Source organism: Phalacrocorax aristotelis, chromosome 5, assembly GCF_949628215.1.
Source record: "Phalacrocorax aristotelis chromosome 5, bGulAri2.1, whole genome shotgun sequence".
NCBI lineage: Eukaryota > Metazoa > Chordata > Aves > Suliformes > Phalacrocoracidae > Phalacrocorax > Phalacrocorax aristotelis.
The window spans coordinates 29,976,092-30,003,246 of NC_134280.1; the positions used below are offsets into that span (position 1 = coordinate 29,976,092).

Sequence of the window (27,155 nt, forward strand, 5' to 3'; positions counted from 1 at the left end):
TTTGCTATAAATACAGAGAACAGGACTGAGGTTATCTTTGTTATAGAAGCAATTTATTGTGTGTACTAGCAGAGCCATGTTGGAAAACACCTGCAAATATACTGCCCCCCTCCTGTTCCCTCTTCTTCCCCTGAATAAGATCATGGTTGTCTCATATTAGCAGTATACATTGAAGGACTTCTGGATGATTGGAAGTAAGGTGTTCTTTAGGATGTTTGCTAGTGTAGACAGATACTTGAAAATAAGAATAAGTGATACAAGGTACCTGGCAAAAATCAGGTGCCTACCGAGGTAGAGGCATACAGTTTAAGGAGAAGTTGACTCATTTTTTTTTCAATGGAAATTTCAAAATTCTGCTGCCCTGTGGGAAATGTTAAGGGAAAAACGCCCTTGCAGTACATCGGTGGTTATGTGTGGCAAGCTTAAGAATGTAATAATGATCAGAAACTAGTGTTAAATACCCTGTTACAGTGTAGCATGAGAACAGGTTTGTGAAAGACAATAGCCTTATAATAGATTTTCTACTCCAGCTTCTAGGTGGTAGATATTGTGTTACATTTGGCAAAAGGGTGGTTCACAAATTAAAGGTGTGTTTTGTTTACAGTATGGTATTTAGGAGGTATGTAATGAACAGCAGGCCTCAATTTTCTTTGGAGGGCATTTGTTCAGTACGGAGAACTTCATCAATGTGCCTTGTATCCAGCAGATCCCACAGGACCAGTAGCATTGGAAAGTCAGTGATGATAAAAGTGTAGGGTCTACTGGAAAAGCCGCCGTCTGCTGTATCCTTGCTTTATGCTTGTAACATGTATATAGGAGTCTTCCATGAAAAGCATGTCATGTTAGATATCCTGTCATGTGGGACGCTATTTACTACCTGAATCAGGAATCCCTTTGGAGTTGGAAGTAATGAGAAGCTTAAGAATGGAAAAGGTTGGCAGATGAAGTAAACAACTGTGTTACAACAGAAATTCAACCAAAATCCAAAAGAGCACTGAACTCTGGAAAGATTCTGCAAAAGGTGGGCTGAATAAATTTTAAGCAACTCTTATGTCACATGAAATGGGATAAATCTGAGAGATAAATGCTGTGATAAAACTACAGTGGGAAATCACCTACTACAAGTCTTAATAGATGCCAAAACCACTAGATAGCACTGAAAGCAGTTCCGAGATCAGTCGTGTAAGGTTACTAGAAGAGGGCAAAAAAGGGTGTGTGAGAGTGTGAGCTTCATTTGGAAACGGGTGGATAAATGCTGATCCTGGAATTGGTTTGAGGAAATCAAATGGTCTCTGTGAATTCAAGCAGAAGTGTCTGTAAAAGAATCTGTTCTAGGCCCTTTCAAGTTGAGCATAGTTCCAATGTTTAGCTCTCCTCAGTGCTTCTTTTAAACTTAGATCTAATCAGAATTTTCCATTTTCCTACTTGAGTCAGTTACCTCTAGCCTTGTCTATACAATCCCATTCAGTACTGAGGATGGTAGTCCTTATGCTTTGTAGTAAGTATCAAAAATGCAAATAAGAAAAGGACGTTATCAACATGCTAAAGTTTAATTGCTTTGCATATGTAATCCTCTTTAGAAACTTCAAACCTTGCCACATTGGAGAAGTGAAAGTTCGCATTGTAGTCAAGTGCTTACACTATTTACAAAGCATTTGTATTCTCTTGCAGCAAATTTATGGCTTACAGTGATACAAATAGAGAAAGTGAAAATTATTTTATGCAACTGAATTTATTTTTAAATTTCCACTTTAAAAATGTATCTATTAACTATTGCTATCAAAATAAAGGTTAAGACAAATTATGAGACCTCAGTAATTATTCATGGCTATTAGTTTTGGTTTTGCAGGCAGAGAGTGCCTATAATGTGGTCTCTCGGTTCTGTGAAAAAGGACATCTAAGAGAACCACCGGTGACTGACTTCTGCAGGATCTTCTCTGAGAAGTGTAGTGCCTGATAAATGGGGCATGCAGAATTGATTTTATGAGCCAGTAGTCCCAGAGTTGAAGTATTATCAGGATTGCTAATAGCCTAATCTGAGTTTGAGATACCCATTATCATAAGTTGGTGTTAGTCCTGAATTCCCATCAGAGCTATTTTGTCAAACCAGGCTTCCAAAACGATGTTGTGTTTTATTCCTAGTAACAATATTTTTGTTTTGATATATGTACCGCTATCAGACCCTTTAATGAGTTTGATTTTTTTTTTTTTTAATTTGGAAGGATGCAGGCTCTTAGAGGCTTGAAAAATGCTTAGAACTCTGGATTGCATTAAGTAAAACAACTTACCTTGAGTATATGATGGGGCCAGTTAACATATTTAACTGCTTTGCTTTCCCTGGGCTGCTGTGCTGCAACCCTGATTTTAATGGGGTGAGAGGTGAATGGGGCATTGAAATTATCCCAGGATATATACAAGCTAGCTAATCTCATGTTAAAAAAAATAATTTGAACTTGCCAGAGTTAAGAAAAAAATAAGAGCGAGAAAAGGATACTAGCAGAAAAAGTGAAAGGAAGAAAAGGGGTAGTGTGGGGGTTTTTTGTGTGTGGGGTTTGGCTTTCTTAAAAACATTACTGTTTTGGGGAAAAAAAATGAGTATTTGAAGTTGTGAAAGTGAGGTATGGGTAAAGTATGCACTCTTGTCTTCAGAACAATCGTGTATGTATTTGTTCAGCCTGACATATACTCTGTTTAACTTTTAGATAAAATATGAAACTTAATTGAAAACAATAACGAACTAAGCATACATTTTGTAAGTACCAGTTACTGGCAGCAAAGAAAGTTGACTTTAGAGTCATGGGATGGGTTTTTTTGCATATTTAAAAGGCTGGTAATCTAATTGTAAAGCTAAAATACATAAGAGGATTAGATTGCAGAATGAAATTCCCCCTTCTGTAACACACACTGGCTTCCAGTGCACCAGCAAACCATTTACTGGACAGAAGCTGCTTGATTTTTTTTTAAACTAATTTTCAAGAAAAACAAAAATGGTTTGAAAATTCTAAAAAAAAAAAAAAAAACAAACCCCAAACGCACCTATAGCAATAGAAAGAATATTCAGATTTTTCTCATCTTGATTTTTCCTTTCTTTGACAGTGACTTGTTATCTTCCAATTATGTGGAGATTCACTATGAAGATGGCAAGCCAAAGTTTTCTAAGGTATTGTGCTTTTAAAATGTGTCAGAATGGTCTTTCTGAGGGAACAATGCCAATGAAATGTTAAAAAATGAAAGAAGTTTTTCAAGACTTAAAAACTCCAAAAGCCTTTTTACACATATACGCGGTAACTATGATCTCACCTTGCAAGGATACCTCAGTAATACAAGAAGAATTGCACAAAAAAGGGAAGCTGTGTGTTGGGGTGAGGCGTAGGCAGTGGTAGGCGGTGGTAGTGAAGATGATCTAGGTACTGCCAGAACAATTATATCTTGTAAAATGTAGGGGATGGAGGGGTTGAAGTCACCATCATTAATTATTTATATGTCCTTAGCACAAAGTGCAAGGGGAAGGGATAATGGTAATGTAAGACATTCAAACAAACAAAAAAAACTTGCAGTGACTTTTCTTTGCAAGAATTTTACAGTCATGAAGCAGAAAATGAAAGACTAACTCCAGAGGTTAATGTTTCAGTTATTACAAAACCAGCATATTGCTTGATGTCTAATTAATTGCACTTGCCAAACTAGCTCCCAAATTGAATTCAGTGCCATAGGCTATTGATCCAAAGACGAAGATATTAAAGTTATGCAAGATAGTTCAGCCCTGACTAAGGGAATCAGATCAGTCTTTTTGTTTGTTGTAGTAACAAAATGAGGACTGGTAGGTTCCTAGGAAGGTTATAAACTACATTTTCAGGGAATTACTTTTTTGTATTTGGTATGAATGCTGGAATGTTTGTTGCGAGCTTATTACATGTGAAATATATCTCTAAATAGAGTGGAGGAAAGCAAGCATTCGAGTTGCATTTATGCCTTCAGCAAGTCGGGACTGTTGTTTGTCCAAGTATTACATACCTAGTTTGTTATTTTGCCCTTATTAGAGAATCTCAAATGAAACAATGTATCACAGATTAGGGCAATATTAAACAATTACATTGCAATATAATATTGCAATATACTGTTTTGTTTTCTTCCACTGAACAAGAAAAATAGTTTTATGTAACATACTAAGGAAGTTATTTTGTTTAGACTCAGTACTCTGCAAAATAGTCAAAAATGCTAAATGATGCAAGAAAACAATTCCCTCTGGCATTTAGGCAAGCTCATGCAATTGTCAGCTGCAGCACTAGCATTGAGCACTGCGGTTGCTGAATCATGAGTCTGAGTGGAAAATTATATTAGAACTTTAGACTCAGCAAATGGACTACCTTTGCATGCTGCAGTAACTTGATCCAGACTTCCTAGGGGATGTTTTCTGAACTGATTTATTTAGAAACAATAATAGAGCTCCTGAGGTCACATTAATCTGTAAAGGGCTTCATTATAAGTTCAGAAAACACATACAGCATTTGTGTAGGAGATCAAATAAGGACTGTATCCTGGTCTTTTGCAGTATCTTATAATCCTTTTTAGACCTGAGTAAGTAAAAGATTGTTTTGTTTCCTAATGTGGATGTAAAGAAGTAAGATCTTGATGAAAATATTGTATTTTCTAGAAAGGGGTAGTTTATTATAGCAGTGAAAACCCTGAAGGACAAACAGCAATTTCTTTACTCGGAGGACTGTCTTTTAAAAGAATTCTTGAAAAGCTATTTGTGTGAGAAAGATAATCACAATGTAGTTGTAAAAAGCATGGCTTATGCACTCTCACTGATAGAAAGGTACATATGTAGTGACTGCTTTCTATGTAGTACTTTAATTATGCACGACAGTCTGTTAGGAATTTCATTCAGAATCTGAATAACTCATTAAATAAGATGCAAAATGGAAATAATGCTGTGCATACTTAAACAAAGAGCATTTACATTTTTGGTACTTCCCTGAGTTATAATAATTTCAGAAGGAATGGGTCCAATCTGCTGTTGGAATGCAGATGGCATATGACACTAGAATTAAGAACATTTTGATGATGAATGGTACATTTTTCAAACAATGTGTGAGAGGGACAACCACCTTAAGGGTTTTTAATAAAACTTTTTGAGAATACTTTTTAGTTGAGCTGGGGTTATTGTTGGTAGACGTTAAAGACCAACTACTTAAATGAGGCAAATTAGTATAATTCAGTTTTCTTCATTTTAGCTTCACTGACGTATAGCAGCAGAATTTCTGGTATCTAACAGCTTCTAAATTCACTAGTCCTTTTTCTTTAGAAAAGTCAAAGTAATGCTTTAGAAAGTCAAAGCAGTGTTTCTTGGTTTCTTTCTAAACTTTCCTAGCTTGAACAGCCAGTTAATGTTACTCCTCATGCTTTGTTTCTGTTGATAGAAAATATAGTCTTGTTTACTCAGTTGAACCATTCATATGAAGCCAGTCGCGATAAGTAGTTCTGTAAACCTCTAAGAGTCTAATCAATTTATTCCTCAGTGATGTGTGGAATTTTAGGGATTAGTAATTCTGCTGTCCAGTAATAAGGATAGAATTAATTTCTCTATCAGACTAGAGATAAAGGATTTAATAATTTGCCATGTAGCTGGCTATAGTATGTCATCATAAAAATATTCTAAAGATTTTTGGTTTTTATACATTTTTAGCTATTTACAATCAAATAATACAAAATTCTTGCTAGTGCAGTAGAACTCCACTTCCATTACATAGAGAAATTAAATCATGCAAATTTAGTACGTAGAAGAAAACTAGAACATACAGAGAAAAATGACAAATTGTGAAAGTATGGAAAGTAAAAAAAATTCGGAGATTTAAAAAGATCCTAATGAAATTATTTTAACACTAGTAATTCTTGTATGTGAGTAGATGATGCTTTGACGAAACAATTCTTTCTGAATTTCTCATTTGAATAGTTTGTTTATTGCAGTCTGCCGGTAAGACTTCCTCCTAGAAGCTTCCTAGCCTCTGGGTACAGAATCATGCTCCCTCCTTCTGACTTCATAAATCTTTTTCTACAAAATGAGACTGCTTTGGCCTGATTCTTGTAGGGTGCTGACAAAGAGTAACCAATAGCTTTGGAGATATAGCACGCTTCTGGATGGTGGGGAGATGTGAGTTGACTGTCCTCGAGGTGACCTGCAAAATTGTTCAGCAGTTGGGAAGCTTGGGGTCAGTGCTGTAGTTATTAGCCAGAGAAGGGCATTGGCATGTAATAGTCAATATTTTGAAAAGAAAGCCACTGCAGCTCTATTTTGTGAGGATCCATCTTGTCACTCTGTCTTAGGTGTGTTCTGTGCATGCTTGAAGTTCTCTGTCCGCTTAAAGTAGACCTTGACAGGAGCTAATTGTTTCAAAAGAGGAGAGCTCAAGTTAGCTCATTCTTTGATGAAATCAAGGCAGGTCCAGGGAACCTGCACTTTTAATTCAGAGGAAAGTGTGTAGCTGGCGTCTGAGCAAGGCTTTTCTGGGTCAGAACTTCAAGAGTTTAAATATGTACCGATTCTTCTCTGTGGTGTTTTGTTCTGCTTTGTCCTGTTCCCTCCCATATATACATATATTATAACTTCCTTATGTTCTTGTAGAGAAGTGAAAGGTTATACACAGAGCTTTACTGCACGCCCATTTGGTAGCACATTTTGCACTAATTCTGTTCAGTCCAATCCCTGCATTAGCTGACTGTTCAAATTTTGCATTGAATTGAGAATTGAGGTTATGGACCACAGTTTTGGATGTAGTTTGCCCCTCTACTCTGTCCTATTGAGACTATGTTTGGAGTACCCTGTCCGGTTTTGGGCCCCCCAGTTTAAGAAGGATGTGGAACTCCTTGAGCAACTCCAGCAGAAAGCTACCATCATGATCAGGGGGCTGGAGCATCTCCCTTATGAGGAAAGGCTGAGGGACTTGGGTTTGTTCAGCATGGGGAAGAGAAGACTGAGGGGGATTTCATCAATACGTATAAATTTCTAAAGGGTGGGTGTCAGGACGATGGGACTAGCTTCTTTTCAGTGGTGCCCAATGACAGGACAAGGGGCAATGGGCTCAAGTTGGAACATAGGAAGCTCCACCTCAATATGAGGAAAAACTTCTTTACTGTGAGGGTGCCAGAGCAGTGGCACTGGCTGCCCAGGGAGGTTGTGGAGTCTCCTTCGCTGGAGACATTCAAAACCCTCCTGGATGTGCTCCTGTGCCCCTCCTGCTCTAGGTGTGCCTGCTCAAGCAGGAGGGTTGGACAAGATGATGATCTCCAGAGGTCCCTTCCAACCCCTACCATTCTGTGATTCTGATTTGTTTTGGTTTTTTTTTAAAGTCTCTAACATTTAAATGCAATTGTGGGTAATTTAAATGTTGTTGTTATTTTTTAAAATAAAAGGCAGGACCTTGTCTAAAAGGTGATTGCTAACTTCCTTAGAGAAACACAAAAATCCTGCTGTTTTTAAGTAATTTGGGTTTTGTACCTATTTGGAATTCTGTGCAGTTAAAACCAAGAGTTGACTTTTAGTACCCTTTTGATACATACAGTAAAAATGCAGCTGTACACTTTAGTGTTTCTAAACTGGATTAACTTTTTGGCTTGTTCATTGTTAGTGATATTGGTACCTACAATCTAATGATACATTTTAAATGGTAAATTTTTAGTGAGGCAAAATTGGTAGAATCCAGATCTAAGCCAAATGCATGCCAGGTGACTGATGAACACTGTATCGCTTGTAATTTTAACCGACCTGGAAGGCATCAAGAAACAATTCAATGCTCATGTGACCTGTATTACATAACATTTTAAGGAATCAATTTACAGCAAAGAAATGGACTTAAAAGGTCAAGAATGCTGTGACTTCATCAAAAATACACCCACGTTGTAGCTTGAAGACTTATATAAATTAGTCTTTACTGCGCACAGTTTTTGCCTTATAAGCAATTAGGGCTAGTCATTGGCATTTAATTTAGCAATCACTGCTTTCTCTGAAATGTTACCTAATGCAAGCTGTTGGATCTTTTTTTGCCTTGGCTTTAAGCAGCAGACATTTAATCAGGGTAATCCTGTGTGTGTGTGGTTGTTTGTTTTTAAACATTATTAGGGTGGAGAGCATTGTTACTACCATGGAAATATCAGAGGTGTCAAGGATTCCAAAGTTGCTCTTTCAACTTGTAATGGACTTCAGTAAGTGCACATTCTCATTTTTCAAACAAGGCTATTAACTAATTATTGTTCTTGAATATTAGCTCTTAATATTTGAGGGACTGAAACCCTACAGGCCCAAAGATTTTTGGTGTTTTGAAATGCCAGTACCAGCTATGCCAGACTGCTAGCATTTTTTTAGTATCACTGGGATTAAAGTCTTCTGATGCTGTCTCTTGAAATCTTTGAATATGGTAAGTGCAATTAAATATTTCACGAGATGACTTATTATGCTAAAGGATAAACAAAAATTGTACTTCAGCAGTTTGCATGCTCAGTATTCATCTATGATTCTGTCAGCCAATAGAAAATTTGATCTTTTTGTTAGATTGTGCAAGGAAAATTTTAAGAAATTAGTCCCTGCTGGGATTAGTTACTGTTAAGTGCAACTCAGCTGTTGATTATATTCTGCATGCTAGTGTGTGTTTTAGGACTTCCTCTTTCCAAGGTCAAATCTTTACTCTCTTTGTTGCTTTATCATTACATTGTCATTACATTCAGTTAGTTCATGAAAATGCACCTGGTCTCTAAAAAAAAAAGTAAATCTTGGCTTTAGCCACATGAGGTAGTAATGAACATATATGGAATTTATTTTAATATTGATGAGTTTTTCAGCCGTAAGTTTGGTTTTGTCTCATCAAAAATCATAGCCTGGAGTCAAATTAATTGCCATGTAATCCTAAATATCCCTTATTTTTTTTCTGTGTTCTAGTGGCATGTTTGAAGATAGTATTTATTTGTACTTGATAGAACCAATGGAGCTGACCCACAGTGCAGTAAGTTATTTTTATCTAATTTATTTACTTCAGGAAAAAGAATGCTCAAGGAATACCAAATAAAAGTATTAGAATAAATCAATAAGTGACCTCTCTCATGCATACATATGAAAACAAAAAGTATTTTAAAACACTTGATTGGAATTTATTCAAGGCAAGAGATGTGTAAGTATGAATTACCTAAGATTTTTATTTGCTTTTCTTTCTTTTCCTAATTATTGTTGATCATTTAGGTGTTGGGAGTAGACTAATAAGGCTGTTTCCATAGTAAATGGCTATGGACTGTCAAAAAGTGTTTATCAGTTTGCTCTAGTACTTGAACTAAAGGATTTATAAATTCATAGAAGGGATCTCTGGAAGTCATTTATTCATCCCTCTATAAATAGGTTGATCAAATCGCTCTTGACCTACCATGTTTCCACCAAGAGCTTAATAAAGTAGAGCTTAATTACATCTGGGTATCTTACACTTTATATGTGTTAAGTCAGCGGTCGCTGTATAGCTTAAATGATTCTCATCCAGCGTATTCAAATATATGACCATGCTGAATCAGCATGTAGGACTGCATTTACGCAAATATCTTGCTAGCTATTATTATTTTTGTACTTCATGCTAAGTATTATAATACAGCTGTTCCTAAAACTTTAGCTGTTAATAGAACTGACTCAATTTCATAACAGTAGGAAAATCAGGTAGATTTCTGCCTCTTGAATAGTTAAAATATTTGAATGATTTTCAGTGGTGCGGTTCTGCAACATCGAGAGAATTCTTAAGGTTTGTATCTGCTTGGTCTGTAGGATATATTCCAGATGCTTCATCACATCTCTCAGGATTGTCTTGCTCTAGTGCTTACCAGTATATGACAAATAATGTAATGCTGCAGAACTGATACATTTTAGTGACTGTAAAGCTGAACTTACAGTCCAGAGTAAGATCTGCAAAATCTTCGGCTTCTTATACTTTCAAAGAAATTGGATCAGCATTCAGAGGAATCAGTATCATTTGGATGGTCAGTTATTGGGTGGTAAATGAAACTATAGAGACATGGGAAAATACTACATCTGATAAGATTTCTTAGTCTCCTCAGGAACAATATTAATTGCCATGTGTTAAGCTACGTAACGCATTTTGATGTAGCACATGTTTGTAAAGGTCTTAAGGCTGAAAACTGACAGCACACATACAGTAAATTAATGGACATTTTATTTATACAATGGTATCCATATAGCAGGCAGAGGAGAATTTGGCTGAATTGTTTTCTTGCTTGGGTGGACAAAGGAAACCAGGATCCCTCTCTGTGTGATATTTCAGTAAAACTTGGAAGTAGAGCAAAAATTCTAGTTACAAAAATGAGATACCGTCTGCCAACTCTGTTGAGGATTCAAGTGGAATTCTAAACAAGAACACAGAGGAGATTATTTTTCTCGAAACTCCTATAGGTCAAAATAATACTGCTACAGAGAGCTTTCAGAGCCTCATTTTTTGATTGTACTACGTGAGATAAATATCTTGGACACAGCCTTCAGTATGTCATTTATTCAGCTTGATTAATCTTAACTATATAAAACTTCTACTCCCCCCCCCCACAAAAACCCAGGGAAAGTATGCAGTGTTTTCCTTCAGTGTGTTATATATTTCTTATGGAATGTCCAAAACAGTAGCGTCCTACCCTTTGAAAAGAATTGCTTGTGTTGGCAGGCTCTGCAGAGGAGGTGTTACAGAAGAAAAGATAGTTGTTTCCTAGAGCAGATACCAAAATGTGATAATTTGGGGGCATGTCAGACTTCTAAAGAAAACATGCATTAAAAGACTTCTTTTTAAGTGCTGTATACACCAGTAAAAAAGGGTGAAATAATCCTCTTAAAGATAATGTATCAATTAGTTTCTTGCATTTTGCTGCAATTTTGTCATAAATTGCATACACTTTTGTCATAAATAGTTGCTTTTCATCTGTGGGAGAAAGGTTTCAACTAGATATATACTCTAATTTGATTTATTGGAATAAATGGTCTGTGTTCTCTAACACTAAGGGTTTTAAAGGACTTTTTTCAAGTAACCTCAAAGACATCTATGATACTTCAGTTTTGTAGGGCAGTAAATGTGCTGAAGCAGAGAGGCTCCATGATTTGCTCAGGTTTGATGATAGATTGCTTCAAATTAAGTACTGTGCCAAATCGTTACTATGGTTCCTTGCATTTTATGGAAATATAATAAATATGGTAAATACTGAAAGAAGGGCCTCACTTTTCACTTGACTTTATTAATTAGAAGAAAATGTCACATATTTTTTTATTATCAGGAAGGTAAAAGTAGGCCACACATCATCCAAAGAACTTACGGAACACAAGTCTCCAAGCAGTTGCAGGACCTTGGTATGTTTTTGCTTATGTTATGGCTTTTTCAATATTGGAAATAATTATATATGTAACTTGAAAAATTTTAATATTAGGCTAACAGTCTATGTACAATTGCTGATTATTTAGAAAAATTTGAAAAAGAGATACTAACCTGACTTTTTTCACAATTATTGCAGTGGAATTTAGAGTTCTCAAAAAGCAGCTGAATGATTTCCATTCATGGAGACCTGTATTTAGCTTTCTTATGCAAATAATTTAATTTAATCAGTGATATTAATGCTGTTGAGATGGAAGAAAATGTATATTGTAAGCCCAGGTTACAACCTCTTTACCTCCCCTTTCATGCTTTAATTCTAACTTCAGATTTCTAAATGAATTGAGTTTTGATATGATATTTTACATTTTGTGTATTTTATAAAAAGAACTTTTCAATAGCAAAGGTTCTTCTAATTTTGATGATCTTAATCTACTTTTGGCTTGGATAGTGTACATAAATAGTTTAAAATAATGCCATAAAACTCTTAAATTGTGATTTGTACAGAGACTGAATCTAGTTCTGAATGGCCCTTTCTATCTGAACTACAGTGGCTGAGGAGAAGAAGAAAGAGGGCGGTGAGTAGAAGTGTGACCCTGAGTTAAGACCATTTATGAAAAACCAAAACAAACCCCACTAATTTACGGATCTTTTTAATGTTGAGAGAACATAGGTTTTAGAAAACAAATAGTTTTGGTAGCTTAACATTATCATGTAATAAAATTATCAAATGACAAAACAAGATTATTATTCTTTAAAAATAGAATATTTGGAGAAAAGTGGATAAACTTGCTAAACAACAGCAATGCTACTCATAAATTGAGCGGAAGTTTAGTAGTGAAAATGAGTTTAGAATTTTGAGTCTGCTTAAGGATAAAGAATAATTTTGAATTAAATCTTGCTGCTTTGTAGATATTTGTCTTTATTTTCATTTGGCTCATTAAGTAGTATGATTAAATTAAAAATCGAAATGAGGACACCCAGAACTAGGTTTTAAGAGAACAGAAGTGGACAGTCCTCATGATCTGCACATGCATATAGGGGAGTAATTGAGTTAAAGATGATTAATCTGTATCTCTTCACTGAGTTGTACAATCCACAGCGTATTTTTTGAGGGTGCATCTATTTTCAGTAACTTCCTTCCTAATTAAATCTGTGATGAATAGTGTGTTAGACCAAGAGTTTTTAGTGTTGAGATTTTTCTTCTTTGTGAAAATAAGAGAAGGAAGCAGTGGTGGCTTCTGTGCTGGACCAAAAAGAATAGGCTCTAAACTTTCTTAATGATGTGACTCAGATTCTCAGTGTCTATCATAACTCACTAAGTTACTGTAGCTATGATTATTTATCCTAGTTGAACATCTGACTCAGTTTTTACAGGTTTACATAAACTATGTAATATTTATGGGTAATCCTATTAAATCAGCTGCAGTTATTTTTGAAAATCACTACATCTTCATGATTTCTCAAAGAATTTCTTTAATCCATCAGGTATCTCGTGGTGTTTTTGAAGAAATGAAATATCTGGAGCTCATGATAGTCAATGACCATAAAATGGTAAGTATATCAATTCAGTGGTAATCTTTCTTTTTATTGTAATTTGTAGGTTGATGTACAGCACTGTGCCGATCAGCTACTTTTGGGTCAAATATTTCATTTATCAGCAGCTGTTAACATTTGCACTGCTATAGACCATAATACCTGATAATGCTTAATGTTACTTGAGATCTTCTACAGCAATTATATATTCAAACTATGTCTGCAATGCTTTGGTATAATATGGATAATTTAATATGCCCATAACCAACAAAGTAAAACAAACAAAACATGTCCAGAACAAACGTACTAAGCATTCTAAAATTACATTCTGTCCATAAAGTAATAAAAAAATAGATAAGACAGAACTTCTTACTTGGAGTTTAGTTTTACTGACGTAAATTTTAATGCAGCAAAGCATATAGACAAAAGTATCTGATTGTTCTTTAGGGTTCATAATGAAGTCCAAGACAAGTTGTTTGTTCGATTCAGAAACTGTTCATCATTTCACTTAAAAAAAAAAGTGGGGGAAGTCCAATATTTTCCATTTTTGTCTTGAGAGATGACTGGAAAAAAACCAGACCAAGTGACATTTGGAGCTCTGCCTTGGAGTAGAAGGAGAACAGGTTGAGAACTTGTGGGTAAAAATTAAGGGACGGCCAAATATGGGTGACACTGTTGTGGGTGTTTGCTAGAGGCCACCTGATCAAGAAGAGGAAGCTGATGAAGCCTTCTACAGACAGCTAGAAGTAGCCTCACAATCGCAGGCCCAGGTTCTCCTGGGGGACTTCAACCACTCTGATATTTGCTGGAAAAGCAACACGGCGAGCCATGCACAATCCAGAAGGTTCCTGCAGAGCATCGAGGACAACTTTTTGATGCAAGTGGTGGAAGAGCCAACAAGGCGAGATGTGCTGCTCAACCTTATCCTAACAAACAAGGAAGGGCTGGTTGAGGATGTGAGAGTTGGAGGTAGCCTTGGCTGCAGTGACCATGAGATGGTCGAGTTTGGGATACCGCGAGGTAGAAGCAGGGCTATGAGTCCGTTTACAACCCTGGACTTCAAGAGGGCCAACTTTGGCCTCTCCAAAGCCCTGGTAGGAGGAATCCCATGGTCTAGGGCACTGGAAGGCCGGGGGGGTCCAAGAGAGCTGGACAGTATTCAAGGACCACTTCCTCTGAGCTCAAGATTGGTGCATCCCCAGGAGAAAGAAGTCAGGCAGAGGAGCCAGGAGACCTGCGTGGATGATCAAAGAACTTCTAGAGAAAGTCAAATGGAAAAAGAAGGTTCACAGCATGTGGAAAAAGGGACTGGACACTTGGGAAGAATATAGGAATGTTGTCAGGGTGTGCAGAGATGCGACAAGGAAGGCTAAGGCACACTTGGAATTAAATCTGGCAATGCATGTCAAAGATAACAAGAAGGGCTTCTTTAAATACATCAGCAGCAAAAGGAAGACTGGGGATACAGTGGGCCCACTCCTGAGCAAGGAAGGGGCCCTGGTAACGCAGGATGCAGAGAAGGTGGAGTTGCTGAATGCCTTCTTTGCCTCAGTCTTTACTGCTAAGGCTGGCCCTCAGGCATCTCAGCCCCTAGAAAAGAGAGGACAAATCTGGAGAAAGGCAGGCTTACCATCAGTTGAGAAAGGCTGGGTCAGAGATCACCTAGGCAAACTGGATCCTCGCAAATCCATGGGCCCCGATGGGATGCACCTGTGCGTGATGAGGGAGCTGGTGGATGTTCTTGCTGAGCCACTCTCCATCATCTTTGAAAGGTCATGGAGGACAGGAGAGGTGCCCGAGGACTGGAGGACAGCAAATGTCACTCCCATCTTCAAAAAGGGCAAGAAGGAGGACCTGGGGAACTACAGGCCGGTCAGCCTCACCTCCATCCCCGGAAAGGTGATGGAGCAGTTCATCCGGGAGGTCATCTCCAGGCATGTAGAGGACAAGAAGGTTATCAGAAACAGTCAACATGGATTCACCAAGGGAAGATCATGCCTGACCGACCTGATAGCCTTCTATGATGGTGTGACTGGCTGGGTCAATGAAGGGAGAGCAGTGGATGTTGTCTATCTTGACTTCAGCAAGGCATTTGACACTGTCTCCCATAGCCTCCTCACAGGCAAGCTAAGGAAGTGTAGGTTGGATGAGTGGACAGTGAGGTGGATAGAGAACTGGCTCAGCAACAGAACTCAGAGGGTCATGACCAATGGAGCAGAGTCTGGATGGAGGCCTGACACTAGTGGTGTTCCCCAGGGGTCTGTGCTGGGTCCAGTCCTGTTCAACATATTCATCAATGACCTGGATGATGGGATAAAGTGTAACCTCAGCAAGTTTGCGTGGAGGAGCTCACATATGTCTTCCAGTTTTACTTTCACCTTTGCACCAAGCATAATTCTGGAAAACGGGATTTTTCTGTTTTGTACTTCTAACTTGGGAAGGTAGTTAATCATCTAACTTACTTGATGAAAGTAAGTAAGTACTTGATGCTCAGAAAAGGGTCACACCCTCTTGATTCATGGCCTCTCTTTGGGTACTGTGTTTCAGAGTGGGAATAGCTGATATATTTGTGGAACTTGATAATGTTATCCATGAGGTGATGAGATTTGTTTCTTTTAACCAGTAGTTGAAATTAGTAAGAGTTTTTAAATGAAGACTTTTTACCCTCTTTGTTCTATGTAGTTCTGTGTTCCCTACCTGTGAAACTTTGAAGATTTATTTTTCATGCCTGGAAATCATATTGTGTAATGCAATTTTGGATTATAATTTTGCAGGTTTTTTGAAAGTCATGGATTCATGTTCAGATACCATAGCAGCACCTTTGGAAAATTTGACTTGGAACAGAGGGGACTTGTGGGGCAGGATGAGGAAAGACATGAAACAATTGCAATGACATGCACAGAAATTAGGAAGCAGAACTTGGTATACAGCTCATCTAAGTCTATAGAAATTGAAAAAGTTTCAAGTTAAAACTTTACACATTCAGCATAACTCTTTCTACATTCAAACACATATTTACTTTTACCATGCATTACCTCCTCCTTTTTGCCTTGGGCATAACTAATGCTACTTGTCATAAAAGTCCTGTGCTATAGTGGAGAAAGGATGCCTTTGCAAAAGCACAGGACAAGTGGTAAATGCTTCATCCTCATGTCTCATAATTATAGTCATGGAATGTGGCTAGTGCAGTCTGGTATTTAACTCATCAGGTTAAGCATGGTTTTAATGGGTGCAGCATCCTCTCAATATTGAGCTCATGTTTATGTTCATGTTCACCTGTAATTTTATCTCAAATATTTGAACTCTGGTTCTAAATAGGGTATTTCTTGTGGCTAAATGGTCCTTTTATAGATGTGAAAGTCTGTGTAGCATATGTGGCTTCCTTTATATGAGATATAGGCTGTGATCTGAAAAGTTTTTTGGGTTTTTCCCCTTAATCTTTCTTAAAATACTAATTTTCCTTTCTTGCTGTAAAAATAAATAATTAATAATAAATATTTAAGTTCTCACTGTGTTCTACTTTTTCTCTCCTTTTAGTTCAAAAAGCACCGTTCTTCAAATGCATACACAAACAATTTTGCAAAGTCTGTGGTAAACCTTGTAGATGCAGTAAGTATCAATGTTTCTTCTGAAAACTGTATCACTGACTTTTAGTTTAGCACTGTATATAAAAGGTTAACATCAGCAGATACCAGGATAAAAAGAAATGAGCAGCTATAAAAATGACATTTAAAAACTAATTTTCAGTTCCTCTGCAGAAGAATAGCCTGCGGTGAATGTGTAAGAAACCACCAAATTTTCCTTGGCATTTTTCTCAAAGCTTGCAACTGCCAGAGTTTGCCTTTGGCAGGGGTGATTTCAGACTTGAAGGAGTTTCTGGTATCTGTCACTGCTTAAGAATGAGATTTAACTGAGTTTAGATTTGTGAAATGAACCTAACCACAGGTGTTTGAAGCTGTGAGTGTAGTTCACAAAGGATACACATATCTATTGGGAGAAAAAGAGAGTGTGAATAAAAATAATCTCCTTTATAAATCTGTATTTATAGCTTAAAACCAAACAAAATCCCATTGTAGTACATTGTAAATGAGTGGCACTGACACAGATATCATACTTGTATCTGTGGCTAAATGTAGAACAATTTCACGTAGAGTGTATAAATTAAAAGTAAGATTTGTGGTAAAAATTTATTTTTTCTTTTTTTGATATACATGTAATGACCATGCACGTTTCAGAGCTGTGTTTGTAGTGAAAACGCCATAGATCCTCTAGTAGTGATGAATACAAAGGCTAGCAAAATTCTGACACTTAAGTCTCCTTCCCATGTGACGTTATTGATACCAATAGAACTGTGCAATGTGATTCAGAACATAGTCACCAGTGTGTTCAGTCTGGAGGAAGCAATACAGTATTTGTTCTAAGTATCTTACATATGAAGCATTATGTATACTGTATGTATATTGAAAATTTAGGTGAATATATTAACAATACATGAAATACTAGAAGTGTTATGGATTTTTTTTTTGTGTAATGGTCTGAAAATGCCAGTGGTCTGAAGAAAAGTTACTAAAGTAGATAAAAATATAAATAATTGAAATAATATTTCTGCAAGTTATATTGGACATTCCCAAAGAAAGGGTGGCATCTTCTTTTCTTTTTTCTTCTACTACATCTTCTACTTTTTTCTCATCTCATCATTATTTCTTTGTCTGTCTTCTGCATTTTAACAAAAGCTATTTAATCTGTATTTCCTTTCTCTGACCATTCCTTCTGTTTTTTCCATTTTTATTTGTTGTATGTCTGTATACAGAAACATTCAGCTTCTCTCCAGTGCAGAATTCAGTCCCCTCATAGAGATCTTGCAAAATGACATCTCAATGGCCTTTTCTTTAAACAAAGCACGAAAAGGAGCAGGAATTTCTACCTTGTTATTCTGTTGTGTTAATAGGGAGAGGACTGAATTTCCTACTGATATTTTATTGGGAAAAGAATATTGGCTTTCAGAGGCTTCCAGGTTTTCTGCCCTCTTTTCCATTCTTTCTTTCTGATTTGCTTCAGGGAATACGGTTTTCCTCTCAGCAAACACAAGTCTTTACTGATCCACCCATATGTAATTTCGGGGGTTTAATTTTACTGATTTTTCTGATGTCGTTAACCATTTTCTGTGTATGTCCTCAGCCTGTCTTCCTCAGATTTAAGCATATTAATATTCTTTTTTCCTTCAAAGTTCTTGGACAAAATTGAGCTTAGCTGGTTGCTCTCTCTTGCTCTTACACTTATTGCCTTTTTTTCTAAGTATTGAGTATTATCCATTGACTTTTTAATAAGGATAAATGCTGCCTTGTTACAAAAGACTGGCATGCTAGTCAGTGCTAGTTTATTCAGTATCAATATCATAACTGCAGGAGGATATTTGCAATTCATGTTGTTCATTGTAGATAAAATTTTGCAAACAGATAGTAAAAGCTTATATTTAATAAGGTTCCTCATGGAAGTGACCAGATAACTTGCCTTTTGTGTATTTTATGCATTAGGCAGCCAATGTATTAATTATCCAGTGCTTTTAGATCATAACTAAGTATGATCAGTAACTGTTCTTCATGTCCCATGTAAGACTTTTGATGGGCACACTGTCTGTTGGGGATAAGAAATGCATCTTTTGTAGATCTGCAATTTCTGGATAACCTTAGTTAATAAAATTTGGCATTTTATGACCTGAACCTAAAGAGAGCAGCAGTTTTACTTCAGAATCACATATCATGCACAAAGTTAAAATGGATATTTTAAAGCTGTTTTGTAATTATTAGGGCCTGATTGTTGTTTCCTTGTCTATTGCTACAGTGACATTACAATTAATAGAAAAATAAATACTCTTACTTAACTCTCACTTTACTTGAGTAGCATTAAGTGATCATACTATAAATGAAAATCAAATGTGAATTAAATTTTTGATATGTTGGAGAACTGAGAATTTATTTAATCTTGACTTAAGAATTGGCTTTGGCTATTCTTTGTCTTTGAGATCTTTCTTTTCTTTGAGATCACACAGTGTACCTTTACATTTTTTCTTTGCTGATTTTTGTACAGGCTTTCTGAAAAACTCAGTGGTGAAAGTATTTGACGTGAGAATTTTAAAGAAAAGGGAGTAGCTCAAAAAAAGAGCAGCTGGTTTTTTTGTCCTCTAAAACATAAAATTTGAGTTGATCAGAATATTAACTTTTAGGAAATCCAAGGCATTACCAGCTAACTGTTTCCTCATGTTTCCCTCCTGCTTTATCCCTCTTGTCCTTCCGCTTTATTCTTGCTGGCTAACTGTGCATGTTTGACCCAGTGTTCCACTCCTGTGCCTGTCCTGTCTCTGCCCTCAGATATACAAGGAACAGCTGAACACCAGGGTCGTTCTTGTGGCTGTGGAAACATGGACAGACAGAGATCGTATTAATATTCACCCTGACCCTCTGCAGATGCTTCATGATTTCTCCAAATATCGACAGCACTACATCAAACAGCATGCTGATGCTGTGCACCTGCTCTCGTATGTACAATGGTTTAGACTGTTACAATTTTATATACTTTTATGTCTACTGCTTTTGTCCACCTGTCTCTTCTTGCTTACTTTTTTCTTGGTAGCCACTACATCAATCAACATCTGCCTGCCTTATGAAGCTTAATCTATTTTTTTAAATGTTAGTCTATTTTTAATAGGTGTAAATTATACCATGGTCATGTTGCTATATATCTATAATGAAATTTTAATGTCTTTGCAACCTGGAGACAGTGTCACATATTTGAAGTGTCTTCTGATGAGCCTTTAAGTATATGTAGTTTTGCTAATCAGGTGTGTAATGTACTGCTTTCCCAGTAAACAGCAGGAGAGGGCAGAGCTGACAGTATTATGGGTGGCCACAGGAGTGTTCCAGTTACTGTATTCACACATGTAGCTGCAGTGATGATTTGTTAATGGAAGGTCCCCTGCTTTAGAGCTGTAATGAGTTGTTTTCTGAGACACAATGCATTTTGATGGGAAATTCCACTTGCATCATTAGGCACAACACCAACCTTGAGCAACAGTAGTTTCTTACTTTGCATCATTGTAAGCAAAGGGGAGGAAGAGTGTGTTCCCCTGAGCTGCATGAAGATATTAAGCCCCCTTCCAGCAGCATGACATACTACAAGGATGGAGTGACAAATGTCTTCCATGTGATTCTCCTATTGTTCATCTTCTGCAGAGGAAGATAAAAATAGGGGATGAAGAACTTCCTTCAGCCTCTGTCATAGCTGCACTGCCTTAATACAGGCATTGCAACACAATGCTAATTGCATTTTCATAACATATGTAAAGTGCTGATGATGTGCACTCTTAATTACTTTTATGCATGTATTGTGTCACTGAAGACTTTTCCAGGCTTTTCGTAGTGATGCATGGTGAAAGGTACCAAATACAAACTGAAATACAGAAAATGCCATTTAAACATAGGGGAAAAAACCCTTTCACTGCGAAGGTGGTCAGATGCTGGAACAGGTTGCCCAGAGAGGCTGTGGAGTGTCCATACTTCGAGATATTCAAAAGCCAATGGAACGTGGCCCTGAGCAGCCTCCCCCAGCTGAGCCTCCTTGGAGCAAGGGTGTTGAACTACACCATTTCCATAAGTGCCTGTCAACTGCAGTCCTTATTGTGGTTCTGTCTATTGTAAAGCGTCTAGCTTTAAGCATTTAGTGTAGTTAAGCTGCAGGTTGAAAATTCTGATGGATGTCAGAATGTTCTGAAAAAATAAATACCTATCTGTCTGGAGTACTTAAAAAAAAAAAAACAAAAAAACAACACACAACAAAAGGGACTTTGATTCTGCTATTGTAAAAGGATTTAATTTTCAAAGATTAGGGTCATTTGCTGTGCATGCCCAAGGCTGTGTTGATTTATTATTATGTCTATGAAGTTAAGAGGTATCATTCATAATAGTTATAGACATTTTATAGAATAATTTATGTCTTCCAGATTACATTAATTTAACCAAAATATTTGAGGTTTATTAACAATAAATGAAAGGAGGCAGGGTAAAAGAACAGTATTAATTTTCTTTCCCCTTAGGTATACTTCTCAGTCCTCTCATTTGGAGTTGAAACTAGAACTTGAATTGGTTTGGATTAAAAGTATAATTTTAAAAATTCTTAACGCTGATACATTTCAGTACAGAATTCCTTCCTGACAGATTATAAATTGGAACATATTGTTATCTTTTTAAAGGAAATGTTATCACTGTATTTTCTTAGGAATCTAGTACTCTGTTTCTCTGCTTCATTTACTTGTGGGTGAGGACTGATTCTGACTCTACAAGATAAAAATAGTATTTTTGTCAAAGACTATCTAATCGACTCTTTCGATGTCAGTGTTCTGTTTGTAAACTTGCAGTTGCTTTTGATGCTAGATGAGGATTAATATGCATGCAATGTGTCATAGTATGTGTGAAAGCGTGATCTTTCAAGAAATTCTGGGTGTCCAGTGTCAATGTACTATATTTTCTTTATTTTTATTTGTAAGGAATGTGACATTTCATTACAAAAGAAGCAGCTTAAGTTACTTTGGAGGGGTTTGCTCTGTGACCAGAGGAGTAGGAGTGAATGAGGTAATTTTTTTTCTACTAAATTGAAATAAAATAGAAGCTGTACGTTGTAACCTCAGAGTTTATATGTTTCAGAATTTAGGGCTTTAAAGATAACTTACATATTAAAAAGCTAGGATTCTCCCAGCCAACTTTTTCTGTCGTCATTAAACTACTGCTCATGGTGCTTTTATTTTTCAAAAGCATTCTTTCTGTCTGCATTATTCTCTTAGTAAGATCTTAAATTGTCTTTTAGTATGTTTGACAGACATTTATACCCAAAAAATCTCAGACAGTATTTGAAACATAGCACTGAATATCCTTTTGGGTCTTCTCAGTATAAGAGGCTTGATCTTCTGAGATGCTGATAACATAATTCTTACTGATAATTTTTCTAGTTTTAATGTTAGAAAATATGGTCCCTGTGTATTGATTTTTAAAATTGTTATTGTTGTTGTTATTGTTATCATCATTATTATTATTTTCCCTCAGCACAGTATTAAATCAATAATGAAAATCTTCTGGTTTAACATATGTTAATCATACTATACAAAACTATATGACATATATGTCAAACAGACTCCTTTCTGTAGGTTAACCAGCAGACAAGGCTTCCCTCAGGTTAAGAAAGGAAATTTTTTTGTTACCTATTCCATTGTTTATTTTCCTTATATACACACGGAATTGTGATTGGCTGTACAGAATTACTGAAGTAGTAGGTATGTGGTAAGCCAGAATGAGCTGGTTTATGTTCATTACAATAACTTATGTTTTCTTTTTCTTCTTTTTAATTGTGCTCTTCTTGAAATGCAGTATGGCCTCCCTTTGGCCATGGCACAGGAACTAGCACAAAGTCTTGCTCAGAACCTTGGAATACAATGGGAGCCAGCTGCCAGGAAACCGAGTATGTACATGGACATGGAGTCTTTTGTCCTCCTTAGCTAAATATATGAATTCTTCCTTTGTAATAATTGAAACAAATACCAAACTTGCTGTAACTGTAGAACAAGAATTGCTGCTTTTGGAAATGTATGCACCAAGATATACGTTTAACCAAAATAAGAGCCACCAGTTTAGTGCTCATTTTGCAATAACCTTAGTGATGTCCTGTGTCAGGAGGTTAGATTCATAACCAACATTCAAAGGTATAATGGTAAAAACACCATTAATTTAACTCAACTCCTTATCTATCATAATGAAATCTGTAATTCCTATAGAACTATCACTGACTTATTAAAATACAAAAATACCTGCCTTATAATAGAAGAAACGGTAAAAAGCTGTAACCTAGTCCAGAGTGACGTTTGCTCAACTTGTTACCTTGCTGCTTCACAGCCAGAAGATTAGTCTCATGTGGCCTTAACACATGTGGAGCATAGGTACAAAAGCTGCTGCAAAAGCCCTTTTTGGGGCTAAAGAAAATTGTTGGGTTTTTCCACTCACATCTTGTAAGCAATTTGACTATTTTCTCTCTTTTGTTTCTTCCTAAAAAATGAGAATGATAATGCTGACTTTATTTTGGAATCACTTCAGGAATCTGTGAATTAGGAAACTGTGGAAAAGTTTAGGGAATGTTGTTTTGCAAAGCATCACTTTTGAATTGTGTAAACTGCAAACTGCTAAAATATTTTCTATATCATTTTTTGATTACAGGTAAAACAGAGTAAATATAGTTTGGAAGTCAGAATCTTTTTAAACTGTAAGATGGAGTTTTTTAAACCAATAGCTTAGTTTCCTTACTTGGATACTCTTTATAGAGAAAGATTATTGAAAGACCTGGATAGAGGAGAAATAATGATTAAAAATAGTATTTTCTTTGGAGAAACAGTATGGATTTGCAGTAGTAACTAGAACACAGAACCTTTCTTCTTGAAAATATTACTACTTTGGTAGATAATTTTTATGGGTAGTTTGTAACCAACCATATGATGTTGATCTTTTGTTTTCATTTTATGAATTTAGTCACTGTTGACTTACATGCTATAGCTGTAAGTAAACTGTAAATCCATTTTCATTCAACTACTTTTCTAATGAATGTTTGATTGGCTGATTGACATAGTGCTATTAATAATTCTGTGCCAAAGAAAAAAATGTGGCCTGTCCAGTAACAATTCTCTTTCAGAGTGTTCTGTACACATTTTAGGGAGGAGGAAATATGAACATTTGCAATCATCAGTATCATGTGTACTGCACATACTCTTGTGCCTGTTTTGAGAGCATGTAGGGAAGAATGTTGCCAGGTATTTTTAGCTTTTTATACCACCTGAAACTTTGAGTTGAGTCTAAAAACATGCACATATGGTAATTCGAAAGTACCACACTTATATTAAGTATATTAGAATCTCTTAAAGTGGGTTGGTTTCTTTTATAGGGCTAGAATCTGTACAGCCAAGCAACCATCTAATCTTTGTATAATTAGTCAGGGTCCATTTTTGTAGTAAGTACTTTATATTTATTGTAAGCATATTTATAACTGCTTTCCTTTTCTGTTGTGTTTTGGTCTTGTCTGAGAAGAGTGTGACTGCACTGAATCCTGGGGTGGTTGCATCATGGAGGAAACAGGGTATGTCATAACTATCAGTAATTGAGGGCTCTGGAAATGAGTTCATAGTTTATATTCTGACAAATATTTACGTATTGGGTTTTGTCCCTATGTTTTAGTACTACTAAATGAAAGACTAGAAGCATTTGGAACAACGGAAACATACAGAGCAGTGATTTCAATTTTCAGCAATTCATTCCCTTTGCTATTTGCATTTTAGGAAGTTTTATTAATAAATCTTATATTTTGAAGTGCAACGCAGTGAATTCGTTAATGCTTTGCTATACTTACAATGATTGAAAAGTAAAGTATGTGTATTTTTTATTAAATAAATCCAATTACATTTTTTACATGCAGCTGAAAAAGTGTTATAATACAGTTTTGAAAAGTGATATTTCTACTTTCCTCCTAAATTTGAATTATCTTCCCCCAATCCCTTCAGAATTCGAACGCTGAGTGAACAGATTTCTCTGCTTCTGTTCCAGTGAATAAAAGTAGAAACCTGAAGCTTTCAGCAAGTGCCCTCAATCCTTAGCTAAATGGTCTTGGTCAGTGAAGTCTGAGGTGGAAGCCCATCTGTATGGGAGGAAACCAGGTTTCATTGCCCTCTGCCATGACACACTGCCAAAGATTCCTTTCTCTATATTGTAAGCAATTAATAAGAAAAGGATAGCTTATGAAACACAGGTTTGAGTCCTATAAATCAATTTCTGTCTGAATTCTTGCTCACTGTGGAAGCTTGATTGCAAAAATCATGGAGAAAATTAGTTCTAAATAAGAGAGTTGGAGCTTAGTTTCTTCATACAGTATTTGGAAATCAATTTTTGAGTAGAATTACTGTGTTGGCTTTCCTGTAGTCTTGTAATTGTCTGCTGCCATATGAATGCAACAGAAGATTATTCAGTATGTTTGCTCCTGGAATTTGAAGTAAGACTTTGATCAGAATAGATACTAGCTTCGTTCCTATGGTGAACTCATGAAAGTCTCAGTCTCAGATGGAAATATCAGTAGAAGAGGTTGTGGAACAAACCCCTTCTGTAAATAAGGTAACAGTAAAAAAAATGCCAGGAGCAGATGGTGGTTACCCAGAGGCTGAGAAAGGACTGACTAATGAAATGAGTGAATAATTAGCTGCAGTGTAAAGCCTTTCCACTTAACTCCATCAGTGCCAGATGACATTTTTTATATGTAGAATAATTCAATGGGGAAATGTCAGCTCAGTAGCAGTGATCTGCTAAGAAAGAAATAGAGAACCTCCTTATGGCATGGTTACCACTGTCTTTAACAGTGTGAATAGTTCTCATTCCCAGATCTCAAAACATGGCTAATGAAAGTATCAGACAGTTTGTGTGAGAAATGACTAATAAAGTATGTTTTCGTCAGGCTGGGAAAAAGATGGAGATGAGGAAATGTGAGAGAAATCTGTAACATCATGAACAACATAACAAAGGGTTACTGTTTCTTCCAGTGTAAGAACTAGGGAGACATGAAATGAAACTAACAAACAGGTGACAACAAAACCAGGGTGAAATTGTTCTACCAATCTGTAGTTAAGCTGTGAAACTTCTTGCTGTATTATCTTGTAGATACTAAAAGATTTTGGGCAAATTAGTTGTAGGAAATACAATGAAGGCTATTAAGTAAGACAAAATAAGGCTTCCTGAGGAAGTCATTGAGCTGAAAATTGTTGGAAGCTGGAAAAATATTCTGCAAATAGTACAGTGCTCTGCTCTCTAGTCTTCCCTTGGGCATATTCTCAGGGCCAAAATCAGATATCATTGGGGTGAGGTGGATTCTTAGACCCTATACAGCTGTTCTTATGGCTACAATTACTTTTACTTTAAAAATTAACCGTATTAACAGGATCAGATGAATTGAAACGTTTTAAAACACTGGCATGAAATTGGGGACCTGGAATGTAATCCATCTTTTAAACCGAAGCTGCAGGGAAAACAAACCCAACAGAACACTGGATTATGCATGCAAGCAAGAGGGTGTATAGCAGCTATTATGATAATGTGGTTTCACTTTATTAAGAAGATTAGAAGACTACAGTTTCATATACTGTAGATCCATATAATAGAAATATAAAAATGCAAAATGTTTAAAAACTTTCTTTTGTTCTGATTTTATTGTTTGAGAATGAGATAGAGCTGACATACTGTTGCACACAGTGGTTGTAAGAAACTGGGATCTACAACATTAAAATATTGTGACCCCTCCACCCCCTTTCAGTAACTGTTGGTGTTTCAGGGCATTTACTCTGATAATTCTTTGCCATTTTAGGGTATTCCATTCCAGAAAATTCTCCAAATGCAGCATTGCAGAATACAAAGAATTTTTACTTCGTGGGGGAGGTGCCTGTCTTTTCAACAGGCCAACAAAGGTAATAAACATGTTGGTAGTCAGTACCTCTGCAAAACAGTGAAATGAAAGCTTAATAATTTCACTAACACCCATCTGTTCTCAAATTTACTCAGATTCTTTGTCGATATTTTCTTGAGGTTGCTTGTTCATTCCTTGCATTGTTCATTAGCTGACTGTTCATTCCCATAATATTTAAAAATAATCTTAAGAGGAATGCAACTTGTTTTCCATCAGTTCTTCATTCTCAAATAATGACAAATATTGCAGTTGGTTGTTCATAGCTAGATACATCCCCATTCAGCATTAATATACTACTTATTAAGCTGGAAGTAGCGCAAAATAAATCCAGGAGTGAGGTTGTAGTGCATGCTCCACATACACTCAATTCTTGGACTTTTCACCTGAGGTTGTTAAAAAGAATGCCAATTGCCACACTAGGAATTAGAAATTCATACCTACTTCATAGAGACAGGAGCAGCTTGTGGTTGTTCTCAAAGTTAACTTCATTTAATTTAATTTCATTTCAGATGTACATCTAGCAAACTCTGTAATTTATAACTGTTTCCTTGTACCATCTGTTGCCTTTTTTCACATAAATACTTACCAAGGTCATAATTTTTTCTGAGGCAGTATTAGTGTGACATCCTTCTAAGGCAGAGTAGTATAAAAATATTCCATATGGCTCTTTTTGCAAAGTAAGATCAATCCAAAGTATTAATATTC

At 36.3% G+C, this 27,155-nt stretch overlaps 1 protein-coding gene across 5 annotated transcripts in view; it reads left to right on the forward strand.

Moving 5' to 3' along the window:
- ADAM23 (ADAM metallopeptidase domain 23) overlaps nt 1-27,155 on the forward strand; it is an 81,873-nt gene that overhangs the window by 23,003 nt on the left and 31,715 nt on the right. For all 5 annotated transcript variants that reach the window (XM_075093730.1, XM_075093733.1, XM_075093729.1 and 2 more), the window contains exons 4-15: nt 3,097-3,160; nt 8,120-8,202; nt 8,933-8,996; nt 11,296-11,368; nt 11,895-11,965; nt 12,876-12,941; nt 16,461-16,532; nt 19,292-19,458; nt 21,463-21,547; nt 22,337-22,427; nt 24,038-24,086; nt 26,352-26,451. In XM_075093730.1, the coding sequence (XP_074949831.1) occupies nt 3,097-3,160; nt 8,120-8,202; nt 8,933-8,996; nt 11,296-11,368; nt 11,895-11,965; nt 12,876-12,941; nt 16,461-16,532; nt 19,292-19,458; nt 21,463-21,547; nt 22,337-22,427; nt 24,038-24,086; nt 26,352-26,451 (985 nt within the window). The remainder of the gene's footprint in view (nt 1-3,096; nt 3,161-8,119; nt 8,203-8,932; nt 8,997-11,295; nt 11,369-11,894; nt 11,966-12,875; nt 12,942-16,460; nt 16,533-19,291; nt 19,459-21,462; nt 21,548-22,336; nt 22,428-24,037; nt 24,087-26,351; nt 26,452-27,155) is intronic.